Source organism: Mesoplodon bidens, assembly GCF_964165515.1.
Source record: "Mesoplodon bidens genome assembly, chromosome: 3".
NCBI classification, from domain to species: domain Eukaryota; kingdom Metazoa; phylum Chordata; class Mammalia; order Artiodactyla; family Ziphiidae; genus Mesoplodon; species Mesoplodon bidens.
In genome coordinates, this window is record NC_138178.1 from 118642447 (window position 1) to 118660827 (window position 18381).

Genomic DNA, 18381 nt, shown 5'->3' on the forward strand with positions numbered 1-18381 from the left:
GTAGGCTATTCCATGAGAGCACTTACCCAACATTTTACCCATCTATCCACTATGCCTTATCATCATTAAATGATAACCAGAATAAAAGAGGAAGACAGCACTACATGCGGTGAAACATCAATGAGAGAACCAGTCATAAATTATTATTACATGTTGGAAGAAGAAGGACAGTCCTGTCTTTTGAAATTTAGTACCATATAAAATCTTTTTCTACTCTAAAAGTAGAAACACAAGAGCACTGGCTCAAGAGTCAGAACGTCTGGATTCAAATCCCAGTTCCTCCATTTACTATGTTTCCTTGGTCACAAGTATCCTAAGTCTCAGTTTTATTATCTGTAAAATGGAGGTAACAATAGGACTGCTATGAGAATCAAATGAGAGAAGGTATGTAAAGTGCTAACTATCAGCTTTGCAAATTCTCAATACAGGGTAGCTTCTATTATAGTAAAACCCTAATAATAATTGCTATCATTTCTGAATAATAGTTACTGATATTTATTACCTACTATGTAATACTGTGCTAGGCACTAGGGATACATTAATAAACAAAGCAACATCTGTGCTTTTAAGGAACAAGTGAAACAAACTTATAATAATCTATAATTAATTTATATAACTCTAATAAGAATTACAAGGGAGCAGTAAAAGTGTTTTAAGAGTGTATGTTAAGGGGTCCTAACTGAGTCTTCTGTAAGGCCCAAAAGGGCTATGTGTACATGTATCTTATTTAATCCTCATAATTCTAAAAATTACACACCTTTTTACAATGCCATAATGCTTTCCTATTATATTTCCTAGAAAATTGAAATTATAGAATGAGGAAAACAGAAAAACATTATGTTACCACAAACTTCATATTCATAGACTTTACCGGTAAGTAAACAGATTTAAGAAAAGTACACTAAATTATTTCCCAAGTTGTTCTTATCTTCTTGCTCAACTAAAGCTTGCATACCACCATAATGCCATCCTGGCTCTTTACTAGAGCTGGGCTGGAGGAAGAAGATGGGATAAACCACCAGCTTTAGACAGCTAGTCAATAATCTTACTGCTCTGCTCTCAAAGCTAAAGCAAAAAGCAAGCATACCTTTCCCTGGAAACCATCTGCCCATCTCCTTCCTTTTTCATGTGCCTGGTGAAGCAGTCTATTCAAATTAACGTCAGAAGGCAAGTAGGATCAACTCGTAAAACCAGCAACAAACAAACACACAAACAAATTAACAGTACTTACCTGACTGCCCCCATGTTCAGTGTCAATGTATCTCGGCATTGGAAATCTGGAGTGAAGGATCTCCTGTGCATCATCCACTGGGGCTTGCAGAAGGTGGCGGAAATTTTCATATTCTGGCATGTCCTGGTATCCCGACTTACGCCACTGAGCTATGGTCTAATTTTACAACAGTTAAAAAATTATGACTTTTTTTCTTGCCTAACCAAAAACTTTAAGAGAAGATTTTTTTTCAAATGAAGCAATCTTCAGAAAATAAGAAAATTATAGAACATTATCCTATTTATTTTTTAAGTTACAAATTTTTTTAAGTTACAAATACTAATTTCAGTATTCTTGAGTAAACAGATGCAAAATTAGGATATTTCTTCTCCTTTAAAAGTAGAAAGAAATAATAATTCAGCCAGAAAAATTGTAAAACACTATACTTATCATATTAATGTTAGCTAAAAGCTATCTACCTAAGTTTATGATAAATAAGAGGGATTTTTACTACAGAAGATTTCCTAGAGACTTCAAAATTAATGACCTACTATTATGAAGTCTGTACCAATGGAGTTACATTCTCCCAAAATACATAAACATAAAAACTTTAATAATAATAGCAATAATATTATAAAAATAATATACCTGTAAAAGAACATTGAATCAATTCTTTTATTAAGGAAAATGACTCCAAAAACCATGTAATTAAATCATCCACAAATTTAAACCTGGCTTGATTTCTAAGTTAACTGAATCAATCAATGTATACTCTATATTGCTTTATATCTCCGTATTTAACAGAGGAACAGTCATCTGCATTTCTGATTTCTCATTTAAGCACATTAATGAGCTATTTGAAGAAACAAAAGTACAAAAAGACAAAAGATATAAGCAAAAAACCTAGCTCTGTCATATCATAGGCATTATTCTTAAAAGGTAAACAGCACTAGTAACTGGTATCGATTAAAAATAATAATCAATAGGTCTTTAAAAGTCTTGGATAATATCACTTAAAGTAATATTTTGAATAAGGTCTTCACCATTACAGTACAAATCTAAAATCATTTACAATTAAAACACTGGAAAAATATATCTGCTGAAGTTACTAGAATACTAGACTATAAGCTTGAGTGTAGGTTTGTGAGAAAAAGAGATCTGTATTTCTCAAAGAATCTAGATTTCAGTGCTTTCTTATACAGAGGAAGCACTTAAATACTGGCTGAATGAATAAATACAGGAATGAACAGAGTTATGCTAAATACCTAGATTAAAGTTTAACTGATACTCAGATATTCTGCTCTTTTCATTTACCATTCCAATTAAGTGAAGTTATAAATTTTAATTAATTTGTGCTTTAAATGAGTTTTTAAGATCAAGTGAAATATTTTTTTAAATACTTCATGTGGAATACTTTTTAAATGGTTACATGAAATAATGAAAAGGAAAGCCTTCCTACTGACAAAGGCTGACTTTTCCCCTCTCAATGTCTTCAGGTAAAACCCAAAAGTATGATATGCTAACTAACACTCTTACTTTCACAACTATGCTTTGCATAAAATCCATTTCTCCAATTATGTGTGGACAAACAGACAAAATAACCACAGATGGGTCAATTGCAAATTAAGTCTAAAAACTTGTAGAAGGAAGAATCACATTTTACACATATCTTATAAAAGTGGAAATAAAGCTTATCATAGAGGAAACACTAGTCATATAGTAAAGGGGGGAAAGCTTCTATGAATAAAAAGACTTTACTGAACCTACGTGCTTAGCTTTAAATGCTATGGACTCTTACCTCACCATGATAAATCAAAATCTGGAAAAATGTGTCCATGAGGAGAATACGATCTGCAAGAATGCTGCTGCTATCAAGAAGAACCGGCTGACACGAAGAAAACAATGAAAGAGGAAGCAGGAAAAAATAATTAAAAACATAAAATCAATCTTTCTAGGATATTTTAAATTTTTTAATTTATTACCTTATTACATAAAACGTCTTGGTATTATGAATTCTCAAAGTATATTTCAATTTAACTTTCTGAGGAATCTCTAAACTGAAGTAACAATTGAAAAATAGAGTCCAGTCAAGAGGAAAGAGTCCTAACTGATGGTGGCACCACTGAGTGAGAGGGGAAAGGCTTGGGAAAGAACAAATTTGGAGATGGAAAAATAGTACTGAATATGAAATAGAAGGAAGTGGCCTGAACTTGGGTATCACATGCATAAAGATGGTAATTAAAGCTATATGGTGAGACTGCACCACTTAGAGAAAGGGAAGCTAGAGAAGAAGTCAGAGATCGAGCCCGGAGCAGGCCAACACTTAGAGGTCGGAAAGGGGGAAGCCAGCAGGGAGAGACTGAGAAGGAACAGGCAGTGAGGAGGAGGAAAACCAGTAGGTGTTGTAGGTGTCAGAGAAGCCTAGAGTAAAAGGTTTTCAAGGAGAATCCTCAAGGTAAATATTGTTGAGAGTTCCGGCAAGATGAAGGCTTTGGTGACCTTGATAAGAGTTGTTTCAGTATAATTTGGGGACAAGAGGAGTTCCCTGGTGGCCTAGTGGTTAGCATCCTGAACTTTCACTGCTGTGGCCTGGGTTCAATCCCTGGTCAGGAAACTGAGATCCCGCAAGCTGCACGGCGCGGCCAAATAAAAAAAATAAAAAATAAAAAAATTAGGGACAAGACTTTGACTAATATAGGTTGAGAAGAGAATGTGACGTGGGAACATATAGACAAGTAACTTTCTGCATTTAGCTGTGATGGGGACCAGAGAAATGTGGTGGCAATTAGAGAAAATGTGAAGTCCAGGGGCTTTTTGTTTAAAATGAGCAATATTAAGGTTTCTATGTTAATGAGAATGATCCTGATGAGAGAAAGGGATGATGCAGAAGAGAAGGAGGATAACTTCAAAAGCAAAGTCTTAACAAAGGAAGCTAATGGGATTCATGGATTAAACAGAGAGTTTGAAATTTGATAGGAGTAGGCAGTGGGATTCCAATTTTCTTCTAAACAGTTTTCTATATTTTCCGGATGTCTACAACTTACATACATTACTATGATAATAAGAAAAAAAGTTACTTCTAAAACTTTTTTCCTGATTCAAAGAACTACAAGACCAAATATAGACCAACATATTAAAAATGCATTTTCTAGAAAAGTAAAAACTATGACAAATTACTTAAAAAATTATAGTAACAAAATACAACATTTTAGGAGACTTCCCTGGTGGTGCAGTGGTTAAGAATCCACCTGCCAATGCAGGGGACACAGGCTCGAGCCCTGGTCTGGGAAGATCCCACATGCCACGGGAACAACTAAACCCATGTGCCACAACTACTGAGCCTGTGCTCTAGAGCCCTTGAGCCACAACTACTAAGTCTGAGTGCCACAACTATTGAAGCCCAGGTGCCTAGAGCCCGTGCTCCGCAACAAGAGAAGCCACGGCAATGAGAAGCCTGCGCACCACAACAAAGAGTAGCCCCCGCTCGCCACAACTAGAGAAAGCCTGGGTGCAGCAACAAAGACCCAACGCAGCCAAAAACAAATAAATTAAAAATAAATAAATAAAATTTTTAAAAATACAACATTTTACCCACTATTTTTTACAAAACAGTGAATAAAGGCCTCATTAGAGATCATTAATCAGTAGATATTATAAATATTCTCTTTATGATAACCCTTCCTAAAGTATTATTTTCAAATATAGTCACTACATACTTTTAAGTAGTGAAATAGATAATCTGAACCTTAGAACGGAAAAACTCTTTAATAATAGGTTAAAATAAGTGTGACAGTTTGCTAAGAAGGCAAAATGGATGATTTTATCACTTTTTAAGTATATCTTTATAATCAACTGTATCTTATGTTCCAAAAAGACTATAGGAGAATGAGACTGTATTAAAACAAGAAGTTCTATTTAGACAGAATGCCCTAATTGTCAGACAGTAAACTCTGGAATACAGTTTCTAGAATCATCACTACCTCTAGACATTGTTAAAGACATAAGAATAATCATGAGCCCTATAGGATTTAATCAACTAAATGACTAGACAAAATGATCTTTAAAAAGTCTCTTCTACCTCATTGTTGTTTTATTTTTTAATGATTTCCTAATACAGGCTAGCATTGTATATAGCATATAGTAAGCACTCATAAATATTTTTAAGTGAATATATGAATAACTTAAGATAACTACACTTGAATTAAATTCTTATATTTAATAACTATATTTCAAGAAAAACCTAGTTGTTTTATTTTTTTAATAGTACACATCACAGTAACAAAACCAATTTCTTTTTCTGCCCCTCTTACCTCTGGTGGTCCACTAAAAGAATATGCATACAGAATAGGCTGAATCATGATTAGAGACTGGGTCAAATCTTGACGCATAAAATGGTGACGATAATATGAACTCTCATCAGGACTATTGTTAAAAACTTGCAAGAAAGGAGATCTTCTTAAATGAAACATAAACTACAAGATAAAACATGTGAGATAGCTTTTACTGATTTTAATATTACAACAGAAGTTTACAACTACAAAAGCATTTGATTACAACCATTAACACAATAAAACAGCACCTTACAATAAGAACATTCTAAATTGTATTTCTCAGAAAGAATCTTACTCATGATATTTATCAGTTACTTAAAAATATAATTCAACAACAACTTAAAAATTAAAGCAAAAAAGGTGACTCAAAAGGAAAATAAGAATAGGGACAAAAACCCCTTGCTCAGATCTAAGTTACTAGAGACTGATGCTAGGTGATGCATTAGCAGCAACCTTTGTTTTTATTCTTCATCTCTCTGTCCACATCTCTGAGCTTTTTTATTTCTATTCATTACCACCACCAAAAGACTCTAAGAGAACATAAAAATAGATTAACAGATAGATTCCCCAAACTGCACTGGTTTAAAAATAAAAGGACTTATATATATCCACTTATTTCTTTTCTTTTTTTTTTTTTTGTGGTACGCGGGCCTCTCACTGTTGTGGCCTCTCCTGTTGCGGAGCACAGTCTCCGGACGCGTAGGCTCAGCGGCCATGGCTCATGGGCCTAGCCGCTCCACGGCATATGGGATCTTCCCGGACCGGGGCACGAACCCGCGTCCCCTGCATCGGCAGGTGAACTCTCAACCACTGCGCCACCAGGGAAGCCCCCCACTTATTTCTTAATGTTTAAGGTCTCCTTTATCCTTAAGAAACATTCTCTAGACTTTGTTTCATAATTTCTTTCTCCTTTCATTTTCTCCCCTTCTACGTATCCTCATGTGAAAGAGATCAAAAAGGGGGTGAATTAGGCCTGAATGAAGGACAGCTACACTGTCCTTTGACACCAGGGGTCTTTGATATAATCAATAGGATCAGCTCCAAAGTACTCCCATTTGTCTTTTAGTTACTTCTCTCAACTTCCTTCAGCCCTCAGGTCTCAAGTGCCTACATGCTGCCCTGCCTGGGACTCATTCCACAGTTCTCTCCCAACACATGTCACTCATTGAAATTCTTATTCCTGTACTTTTTTTTTTTTTTTTTTTTTTTTGCGGTACAGGGGCCTCTCACTGTTGTGGCCTCTCCCATTGCGGAGCACAGGCTCCAGATGCGCAGGCCCAGCGGCCATGGCTCACGGGCCCAGCCGCTCCGTGGCATGCGGGATCCTCTCGGACTGGGGCACAAACCCGTGTCCCCTGCATAGGCAGGCAGACTCTCAACCACTGCGCCACCAGGGAAGCCCTCCTGTTCCTTTTTTCGGTGATCCATAATTCATTGAGAGGCTCTCTCATCCCCTACCACTTCAATCATTCTTGTTTACTTACAAAAATGTATAATTGGTAAATCTGGGGGTAAATATTTTATAAATGAAGACCTCCCTTAGGTTTAGTTTATGTCACCTTTTAGAAGATCATAAGGCTTTGAAAACCCAAAGAAAAAAGCACTTCTGGGTCCTCTAGCTCTCTACTTTCAATGAGAGGAAAAGATGGGATGCCCAGATCTCTTGAAAGATCCAAAAGCCCAAAGAGAAGGCTTGGAGAGGGAGAGAAGAGAAAGTAAGGAAAGTGTGGAGAATTTAGTCAAATACTTAGAGTAATGCCCTCAATTCCCTTTCCCATTAGTTTCTCTATGAAGATGAGGCCTGAGAATTCCCAAAACACAAAGGGTTGCCTCCCTTAAGACAAATAGACCCTGCCTGTTCCTAGCTCCCCAAAACCTCAACCAGAGATTTAGGAAAGTCTCCCCCTATAAACATGGAGCTTCTAGGTTACAGATCACTAAAAGATTTTCAAAAAATAAGTATAGCTCTTATACTTCAACTTAATAAAGTTGAAGCTTTAAACAAATTTTTTATGAGCCAAAATTTGAATTTCCACATCCCAATATTAATCATCCTTCCAGACTGAGCTAAAACAAAACACTACCTCTTCTATAAAGATGTATCAAATCATCCATTTGGAAGGATTCTTTAAAGTTTCCTTTAACTATTATATATCTCTCATAGTATTTCTCACTTTCTTTTCTGTGTTGTTTATGTATATTTCATATCTCACCCTTCAGAATGAAAGCTCCTTGAAAGTGGGATCCATGTCAGCCATCTTTATTCTCCTAAATTCCTTTCACATAGTATATACTCAGTTGAATAAATATTATCTCTATTACTCATCATATAAACAACCTAGACTTTTAAAAATATTTATCAAAACAACAGATAGACTCCACTACCCAAGTGGAAAAGGTTCTGTAAGATAAATCAAATTAGCTTCTTTTCTATTTATCTGGGATGTCCCCATAAAGTTGTTCTCAGGCAATGAGACCATGCTATAAGACTAGCTGATTTGTAAAATTACTTCCTTTTGGTACTACTGTAATTAGTTAGATTCCTTATATCAGATGGAAAGCTAATCTGCTTCATACCTAATTCTACTCCACAGTAGGGTTCCAGTGTAAATTTCTACTCAACACAAATAAATGCTATCTGCAAGGCCATCATAAAAATACTACAGACTTTTCACTAGTTATTCAAGCATAATACTAATTTGTTAACTATCTCAAAACTTAAAACCTAACCAAAAGAATGACCCTATAAAATGAGTAATAAAAGACAACAGGAAAAGTGAAACCCAATGCTACTGTCAACACTAAGAACACGGACCTTTTATCTACTTACCTGTGGATAAAGGGAGAAAGTTTCTGAAAATCTGAAGGAACTTGGATCATCTTTGTGATACTCTCCAAATTTCTGACACTGAATAAAATAAAACATGTTAGTAATATATTCCCTGGCACAGAGCTAAAACTTTGTCTATGCATACTCTATTTTTTTGAATGTTTGTCATTTTTAATTCAGCAACTATGAACAATCATAAACAATTTTGTTTAAAAAAAGAATTTCCAAATCTGTTCTGTATGATAAGACACAAAATTGCTTGGGACACAAATTAAACAGCAAATATGTCCCATCAGCTGCATACTCTATTTTTAAAGTTATTACTCTTTAGGAGGTAATATACTTGATATAGGATAAAACTGGAATATTACTTATAGACTTACCAAGAGAATGATTACAACCAAAGACATAAACTTGAATTTTGGAAACAAATAATACATTGCTCCAATGCAAAACAACTCATCTTAAAATGTTTGAATTTTTTTAAACTAAGTGTCTCTGATAGCAAATAAAGAGCTCTTGGATGATGGCCAGAAGAGCTCAACAGGCACCCCCTAAGACTCTACTTAAAAAAGACAATAGTCTACTGACAGAAAGATGCACTATCAAAATACCATAGTGGTTCCAAAGGCAAATTGATGGTATAAAATTGGGTACACCAAAAACAAGACCGAAAAGAAAGAACTGTTGAAGAAAATCAAGATCAACAGGTAAACCAGTAAAGAAGAAATGCAAAGGCAGAAAGGGGAAGGAAATCAAGGAGACACATACTCTAGCAACAGAGAAGTAAACCCTCTATGATAATGTGACAAAAGGCACCTAAATAACTGAGATAATCCACATGAGAAAGTGCTTAGCACAATGACTGACACTAAGCACTCAATAAATGTTAGCTTCCTCTCGTTCTTGAGCAAAGTCTCTGACCTGAAAAGTTTTTATAGTACTTATGTAACTGGTCTACTTCCTGGCAACATTTATCAGTACTTGAATATGATCAAGGGCAAAAATAATAAGCAAAAAATAACAAAAGATTCACTGCTGCAAGTAGTACAGGACTTTTACAGCCTAAAATGTTCAACTAAATAATTTATGTAGTTATCTGTGCCTTAAAGAGCACATACAAAGGCCTAATTGGTTTGATCACATTTTTTGGCTTCCAGGAAAAATCATTTCAGAACCACAGTTATCCAAAGGATAGAAAAGCTATAGTAGTAGCACTAATCCTCAGAAAATAGATCTTGGTATGTGGGAATAAGAATGTTTCTGTCTTCAAAGCCCCCTAATAACACTTCACTGACGAAACTTATAGATTTGGATAATAATCTTCACTGTCCAGTATGAAAGCCATGATGCAATTTAAATTAATTAAATTGTATTAAAATCCAGTTCCTCAGTTGCACTAGCCATATTTCAAGTGCTCAAGAGCCACATGTGAGTAGTACTTCCATAACGGACAGTGCCGAACACAGAACATTTCCACCACTGTAGAAAGTTCTCTTGGACAGTGCTGATCTAGAATATAAAATACACTTGAGGGGCTTCCCTGGTGGCGCGGTGGTTGAGAATCTGCCTGCTAATGCAGGGGACACGGGTTCGAGCCCTGGTCTGGGAGGATCCCACATGCCGCGGAGCGACTGGGCCTGTGGGCCACAACTACTGAGCCTGCGCGTCTGGAGCCTGTGCTCCACAACAAGAGAGGCCGCGATAGTGAGAGGCCCGCGCACCGCGATGAGGAGTGGCCCCCGCTTGCCACAACTAGAGAAAGCCCTCGCACAGAAACGAAGACCCAACACAGCAAAAATTAATTAATTAATTAATTAAAAATTATTTAAAAAAAAAAAAAAAATACACTTGAGATCTAGAATATCAAACACATTGAAAAGATTTTGTGGATTATCTGATTTGATTATAAATAAGATTGGTAACTTTTTCATATGTTTATTGGTCACTTGCATTCCTTCTTTTGCTAATTCCTTGCTCATCACCTTTGCTCATCTTTTGCCCAAATACTACTGATTTGTAACAGCTCTTGTATATGAAAATTTTCACATTCTGTCATACATATAACAAATGTTGGCATGAAATTCTGCTAATAGTGTTTTTACCGCACAGACTTTTGTCTCATTTTAATGCAATAAAATCTTTTAATATTTTTATTTAATGGCTCCTGATTTTACCTTTCATGTTTAAAATCCTCTGCATCCAGAGGTTAAATACATATTAACCTATTTTTTGATAAATATCATCTATACTCTACCAAAGATAACAATATAAATTTTGTATAATATAAACATACATAAATTCCTAATCTTTGGGTTACTTGTTAAAATTTTTTGGAACCTTTATCAAATGCCCCAGCATTAATTACTGGAATCATGAGTAGTCCTTACTTACAACCCAACCAAAACACTAATACAAATGAGAAAAAAGATTGAAGCATAAAGGAGGTATATCAAAGATCCATGGTTCGAGTTATTTAGAAGTAATAAGATTGGGCAGATAAAGCATCAGTAATACCATTTTCTTGAGGAAAATAACAACACTTGCAAGAAGTTTAGTCATGTCTTCAATTCAGCAATTAGTTATGCATAAAGCCATCCACATAAATGGGCCCTAAGGGTCAAAGCATAACCTCTATAAGAAAATGGTAATGACAAAAGTGGTCCTCCTTAAAAACAGCACAACTGAAGTGCCTGGTCCCACTGGTATAGCAAGAAGAAAACCTAGCTGTGATAAAATTTGCAAGGAAAGCCCCAAGAGTCTTAAACAAGAGAGATTTCCTGGGAATGAAATTTCCTGAGAAATGATTTCCTGAGAGATGAATTGTTTATCCATCGTAGCTAGCAGCACAGCTGAAGGGAGTAGTTAGTGGGTAAACCAAAGGTCAAAGATGAAAAAAATCAAATAGTAATTTTAAGTTATACAAAGATGTCATTCAGTAGAAAAGGTCAGGAGCCAAAAAGGTAAGGAACAGATCCATGAAGCCAGACACAAGATGGACCCAAACAAGAGTCTGAGAATGGGAGCAGCATATATCATGTGTTGATACCGATATCTTAAGTGATTCTGACCAAGGAGAATGAAAGCTTGTATTAAAGCTGTCAGAAGCAAATGTGGTACCAGCACCAATCTGGCCATATGATGCCCATTAGCTACAAAATGGTTTTTAAAAAGATGTTTATTTGTTTTTCTTTCTTCTATTTTATCTATTTTAATTGGGATATAGTGGCTTTACAATGTTGTGTTAGTTTCTGCTGTACAACAAAGTGAATCAGCTATATGTATACATATATCCCCTCCCTCTTAGATCTCCCGCCCACGCTGCCGCCATCCCACCCATCTAGGTCACCACAGAGCATCGAGCTGAGCTCCCTGCGCTATACAGCAGGTTCCCACTAGCTTATTTTTAATTAAAATGACTCTTAGTCATCAAGAAAAAAAGAAAACAGTTATATTCACTATACCAAATTGAGGCAAAGAAGTTTGTTAGCATAATTTCACAGGTTTTTCATTAGGAAAAAAATTAGAAAAGTGTAGTACCTAAGAGGTATTAATCCTTTCTCTGTCTGTGTTGCTATCATTGTTATAGCTGAAAATTCAGCAATAGGGAATCAGTACAAAATATGAGGCTAGGGACTTCCCTGGTGGCGCAGTGGTTGGGAATCCGGCTGCCAATGCAGGGGACATGGGGTCGATCTCTGGTCCGGGAAGTTCCCACATGCCATGGAACAACTAAGCCTGTGCACCACAACTACTGAGCCTGCACTCTAGAGCCCGCGAGGCCACAACTACTGAGCCCACGAGCTGCAACTACTGAAGCCCACGCACTCTAGAGCCCATGCTACGCAATGAGAGAAGCCACCACAATGAGAAGATCGCACCCCACAATGAAGAGTAGCCCCCACTCTCCGCGACTAGAGAAAGCCCGCGCACAGCAACGAAGACCCAACACAGCCAAAAATAAATAAAATTTTAAAAAATTTAAAAATGAGGCTACACTATGTTAGCTACTTAGAATAGCTTCTATAACTAAGGTTCATCTGTCATCACCTGAAACTTTACTTCAATTGTACACTAATTTGATTCAACCAATTAAAGAAAAGAATGTAAAAACCATATTCCCACCACTTTTACCATATATTAGCCACTAGGGTTTCTATAAGAAACTGTGATTTTTTTTTTTTTTTTTTTTTTTTTTTTTTTTTTTTTTTTTTTTTTGCTGTACGCGGGCCTCTCACTGCTGTGGCCTCTCCCGTTGCGGAGCACATGCTCCGGACACACAGGCCCCGCGGCCATGGCTCGCGGGCCCAGCCGCTCCGCGGCATGTGGGATCTTCCGGGATAGGGGCACGAACCCGTGTCCCCTGCATCGGCAGGCGGACTCTCAACCACTGCGCCACCAGGGAAGCCCGAAACTGTGATTTTTTTAAAATTATTTTTTGAACTTTGCACACCATATGATGCCAGCCACAGTGATGCAGTTTCCAAGTTATCCTGTTAGCAGTTTCACTGCAGATCTTTTAGTCTCACGTGGCAGTAGGACTATATTCATTTGGATAACTCCATTCTCAGTTTTTGACACAAGACAAGGGCGGGTCATGGATAATTGATGAAAGCTTGTTTTGCAAAGAAAGCATGGCAAGAGTCTGATGATGTCAGCCTTTCCCTCGGAAACTACCTCCACCAATCCCCTCTTACACACAGTTGCCAACTGACTCATGGGAACAGACAAGCTATACTGCTGTGACAGATGATCAGAGTATAATTTTCATTATGTCATGACTTGCCTGTCCTCTACCCTCAACTTGCTGCTGTTGTAAATGGTGCAAACTGCAGGATATGTAGCTTAGAATTGAATTATATTGTGAGATTTTATCATTTTGTACTTTTTGCAACTGTCTCATTCAGTTATTTACAAGACCAGTCTATGTTATATTTTATTAGCATTTGTTTACAGGCATGTCAAACAATATGGCAATTTTTGAAGCTGAGGTGTGAGAAGAGAAAGATTCTAGACAGAAGCCTACAGAGAATTCTGAAGAATTACAATCTTCTGAGTCATTTCACTAAACCCATAAAACAGAACACAGAAAAAGTCCATCTTCACACTGAAAGCTACTTATCAGTGGGTTTTATGTGGGGCTGATAAGCCAAGTTGTACTATCCAATTTTGTGTCATGTCATAACCTACAAATGTAGTAATAGCTCCAGCAAAATGGAAAAAGTACTTTACTACAAATCATAACCATTTGACAAATAAAGGTACTGATTACTTCAAACAGCTTTTATACTCTCAAAACAATAAAGCGTTTGTTAAAACAAAGTCACAATCAGTGAAAAGGCTCAGGAAGCAAGATACTTCAGAGCAAAATTTATTATCTAGAAAAGGAAAAGTCATATAGTTGATGAGTGCTAACAATGACATGTAAAATTACAGTAAGTAAAATGCTAGGACAAGATGAAGTCTGAGAAATTGAAAAGGTTCCATCTTAAAACAATATAACAAGTGGATGCATTCGTGACATGTTACATGATGCTGAAGAGTTTTGTGTAATTAGCTGAAAAATAACAGCTTCTCTATTCAGGTTGATGAGTCAACGGATTTCACCAATGTCATGTCAAGTTGCTAAATAATAGTGAAATTCAAGAGAACTCTTCTGCTGCCCTAAACAAGCAAAGGTCAAAATATATTTAATGTTTTCATCTTCTTATATGGAAACAAAAATCCACCTTGGAGGAATTATGTTGACATTCGTACTGATGGTGTCCAATCAGTGGTTGACTCCAAGAGAGGTTTTATGCCTATTGTTAAAAAAAGACAGGCTGATGTCGTCATAAGACTGCTTTATTCACAAAGAGGTGCTAGTGTAAAAATACCCTCAGAAATGAAAGAATAAAAGCTCTGGATGATGCTACAAAAAATGGCTAACTTTATTAAAGACTAGTTCCCTCGATAATGTTTTAAAAACTGTGTGAAAATCTAGACAAAGGGTGCAAAAACCTCCCATTACAAACAGAAATTTGATAGCTTAGCAGAGAGAGTTCTCAACAGGCTGTTTGAGCTGAAGGTTGAACTGAAGAAGTACTTTTAAGGAAATTATAGGCCAGAATTTGCTGAGTGAAAATGAAGCATTAAGAACAGAACTTGGGACTTCCCTGGTGGCACAGTGCATAAGACTCTGAGCTCCCAACGCAGGGGGCCTGGGTTCAATCCCTGGTCAGGGAATGAGATCCCACATGCATGCCACAACTAAGAGTTCGCATGCCACAACTAAGAAGCCCACGTGCCGCAACTAAGACCTGGTGCAACCAACCAAATAAATAAATAAATAAATAAATATTAAAAAAAAAAAAAGAACAGAACTAAGCATTCTAGGTCATAATGAAAGTAATGGGCCCCTGACATGTTAAAAGCTCAAGTAAATCATCATTATCAATAACTTTACTAACATACACTTTGGTAATCTAGATCCAGATAAAAAAGACTTGCCTATATTTTTATATGTTAATGTGTATAACTTTTATATCCTAATTAATTTCTCTTAAAATTTCCATTAAAATGAAAATAGAAAATTTAAACCACAGCAATGAAGGAAAATATGCAAAAAAGCAGTAAAAACAGATATAGTAATTTAGGATTAAATTGGGAATTAATTTCATATCAGCCCCCCAAAATAATAACAATAATAGGTTATATAATTGTCACTCTTTTATTTTAAGGATAAAAGGCATTTTCATTTACTGGAAGAGATAAATTAACTCTGCTATTCATTACTATGCCTTTCTCAGCAACTTTATTAGGAGTCCCTCATACGGACTTTCAGTTACACTGTCAAGTACCTTGAAAGAGATTATCAGAAAATAATTGACTACGAATAAATGCATACGGATTTAGAAAAGTATGATGTTTACTTCTTACCAGTCGAATGAGCTGTCTGTCTAGCCATCTAAGCACATCTGGACCTTCTTCTGTTTCTGCTCTATATATTGCCAGCCGAGCCATAAGAATGGCAGCTGCCTCCTGGTCAAAAGATGCAGCAATGTTTTGGATTTGAGTTTGAGCATCTGCCCAGCTAAAGTCAAGAAGAAGAAAACAAGAAGTGCTGCTAAATTATTATATTCATGATATCATAGTTGGCTGTCACACAGATTTAAATTTAAAAGATACAGAAAATTACTTCAATATTTCAAAATTCCAATATTACCTAGAAAAATTAGCTTTAAAAAAATCACTAGTAGTAGTTTCAGTATAGTACTCACTGTTTTTCAGAAAAATATATCCAAACCTAATAAAATTCTCTAAAATAACTGTAAAGGTCGATTTCCAAACATATTCCTTAAAACATTTAAGATTTTTACATGTAAAAATGTGTGTGCATATGCACATAGATACTTTTAAAGTATGCACATAGATACTTTAAAAATTCACTTCTTCAATTTTATAAAAGCAAAAATATGGAAATAGAAAAATAAAGTTTTCTCCCAGACTAAGTAATTGTCATTTACTAAACTGGAAAATGAATAAAGTATCAGAATATTTTCTCATTGGTCTTTAATTCAATTATTAGTGATAAATATTACATAATTAAAATTATTATGTATTCTTTTCTCTCCACATTAACACACTAAAGCCAATCAAAAATTAATAAGCAAAAATTTTAGTCTAAGGGATAAATTTGAAATTACATACAAAATAGCAGTAATTTATTAAATTCACATGTTCTATAAATCTAATCCAAACTGATCCTGGGTAGACCCAGCAATAACTTTTGTTTGTTTGTTTAACATTTCACAGAGTTTTGTAATACTTCAGCTGATCTTAGTTCTAAAGTACCTCACTTTAAGCAATTCTGGCAATAGTTACAGACTTCGTGAAAAGCTGAACCCCTTTTACATGACTCAAAGATGAAAGACATTGGGCTTCCCTGGTGGCGCAGTGGTTGAGAGTCTGCCTGCCGATGCAGGGGACACAGGTTCATGCCCCGGTCCAGGAAGATCCCACATGCCGCAGAGCGGCTAGGCCCGTGAGCCATGGCCGCTGAGCCTGTGCGTCCGGAGCCTGTGCCCGCAACAGGAGAGGCCACAACAGTGAAAGGCCCGCGTACCGCAAACAAAAAAAAGATGTAAGATGTGATCCCAAGAAAATCCCGGCAGCAACGTTCAAAATTCTCCTTTCTTCCTCTATTTTTAATTTTTTTCAAATAGACGAAAAATTTTAAAATATTTTCCAGATGACTGAAACCCACGAATTATCTCAGTCTAACGAAATACCAAGAGGCATAAAAGAATGAGAATAAATAAAGGAATAAGAGCTGGTAATTATTTTTTAAAAAGATACACCATGAAAAGCACTATATATATATATATATATATTTTTGGTTGCACTGGGTCTGCGTTGCGGCATGCAGGCTTCTCTAGTTGTGGCACACAGGATCCAGAACACATAGGCTCTGTAGTTTGCACATGCGGGCTCTCTAGTTGAGGTGTGCGAGCTCAGTAGTCGTGGTGCATGGGCTTAGTTGCCCCACAGCACGTGGGATCTTGGTTCCCCGACCAGGGGTTGAACTCGCATCCCCTGCATTGGAAGGTGGATTCTTAACCACTGGACCACCATGGAAGACCCAAGAGCTGGTAATTTCAAAAGTTATTTTTAGTGCAATTTGAACACTTAGTGATTATACTAATAGTTTAGTTTAGTTATTATTTTTTTTAATTTTATTTATTTATTTATTTATTTATTTATGGCTGTGTTGGGTCTTCATTTCTATGCGAGGGCTTTCTCTAGTTGTGGCAAGTGGGGGCCACTCTTCATTGCAGTGCGCAGGGCCTCTCACTATCACGGCCTCTCTTGTTGCAGAGCACAGGCTCCAGACGCGCAGGCTCAGTAATTGTGGCTCACGGGCCTAGTTGCTCCGCGGCATGTGGGATCTTCCCAGACCAGGGCTCGAACCCGTGTCCCCTGCATTGGCAGGCAGACTCTCAACCACTGCGCCACCAGGGAAGCCCTAGTTATTTTTTTATTTTTTTTAAATTTTTTTGGCTGCATCAGGTCTTAGACGCAGCACGTGGAATCTTCGTTGAGGCATGCAGCATCTTCTGTTGTCGCACACAGGCTGTTCATTGCGGTGCATGAGCTTCTCTCTAGTTGTGGCGTGTGGGTTTTCTCTCTCTAGTGTGGCGTGCAGGCTTCAGAGCGCGTGGGCTCTGCAGCTTGCAGCACACGGGCTCTCTAGTTGAGGCGCACGAGCTCAGTAGTTGTGGTACGCGGGCTTAGTTGCCCAGCGGCATGTGGGACCTTAGTTCCCTAACCAGGGATCGAACCTGCGTCCCCTGCATTGGAAGGCAGATTCTTTATCACTGGACCACCAGGGAAGTCCCTATTTTTTAATTTTTTAATTAAAAAATATCATAGAGCTAAAAACAAAGCTGGGTTTTGTTTGTTTGCTTTGGTCACGCTGCACGGCTTGTGGGATCTTAGTTCCCCGACCAGGGATTGAACCCGGGCCCATGGCAGTGAAAGTGCCGCGGCCTAACCACTGGACCACCAGTGAATTCCCAAAAACAAAATTGTTTTAAATTGGTATTTTCCCAACTTGTATGACCATGGTATCCGCTTGCTTCAAACTGAAACATAAAGGTGACATTTTTCTTCTGAAAATATCAATATAATGGTTCAGTAGTGAAAATAAATTAGTAAGTAAGCACATAAAAATTTACTACTTAAAAGTTCTTTAGCCATAAATTTAAAATTTTGCTCTTAAAGTTTAAAGGGTTTGTTCACATTGTAAAATCTGTCTTTTGTATTTTCAGTACCCCTTCACTGTGATTCTTACAACTAGTTTCAAACCAAACTTTCCAGATCGAAGTTATTTTCTCTATAAATATAGGATAACTTTTGACTGTATCTCAGGAACTTGAGTCCTTTATTTTCATATGGCTTATTCACTTAACAAATGCACTTGCCTAGGCCCCTAAAGTCATATTTCTAATAAATAAAGAAAAAAAATAAGT

At 36.8% G+C, this 18381-nt stretch overlaps 1 protein-coding gene across 1 annotated transcript in view; it reads right to left on the reverse strand.

Moving 5' to 3' along the window:
• Window positions 1–18381, reverse strand: part of SEC23A (SEC23 homolog A, COPII coat complex component) — a 63196-nt gene that overhangs the window by 10109 nt on the left and 34706 nt on the right. Inside the window, exons 14-18 of the mRNA XM_081228080.1 lie at window positions 15290–15443; window positions 8372–8449; window positions 5521–5682; window positions 3009–3095; window positions 1232–1387 (exon numbers count right to left, since the gene is read on the reverse strand). Of these exons, the coding sequence (XP_081084206.1) occupies window positions 1232–1387; window positions 3009–3095; window positions 5521–5682; window positions 8372–8449; window positions 15290–15443 (637 nt within the window). The remainder of the gene's footprint in view (window positions 1–1231; window positions 1388–3008; window positions 3096–5520; window positions 5683–8371; window positions 8450–15289; window positions 15444–18381) is intronic.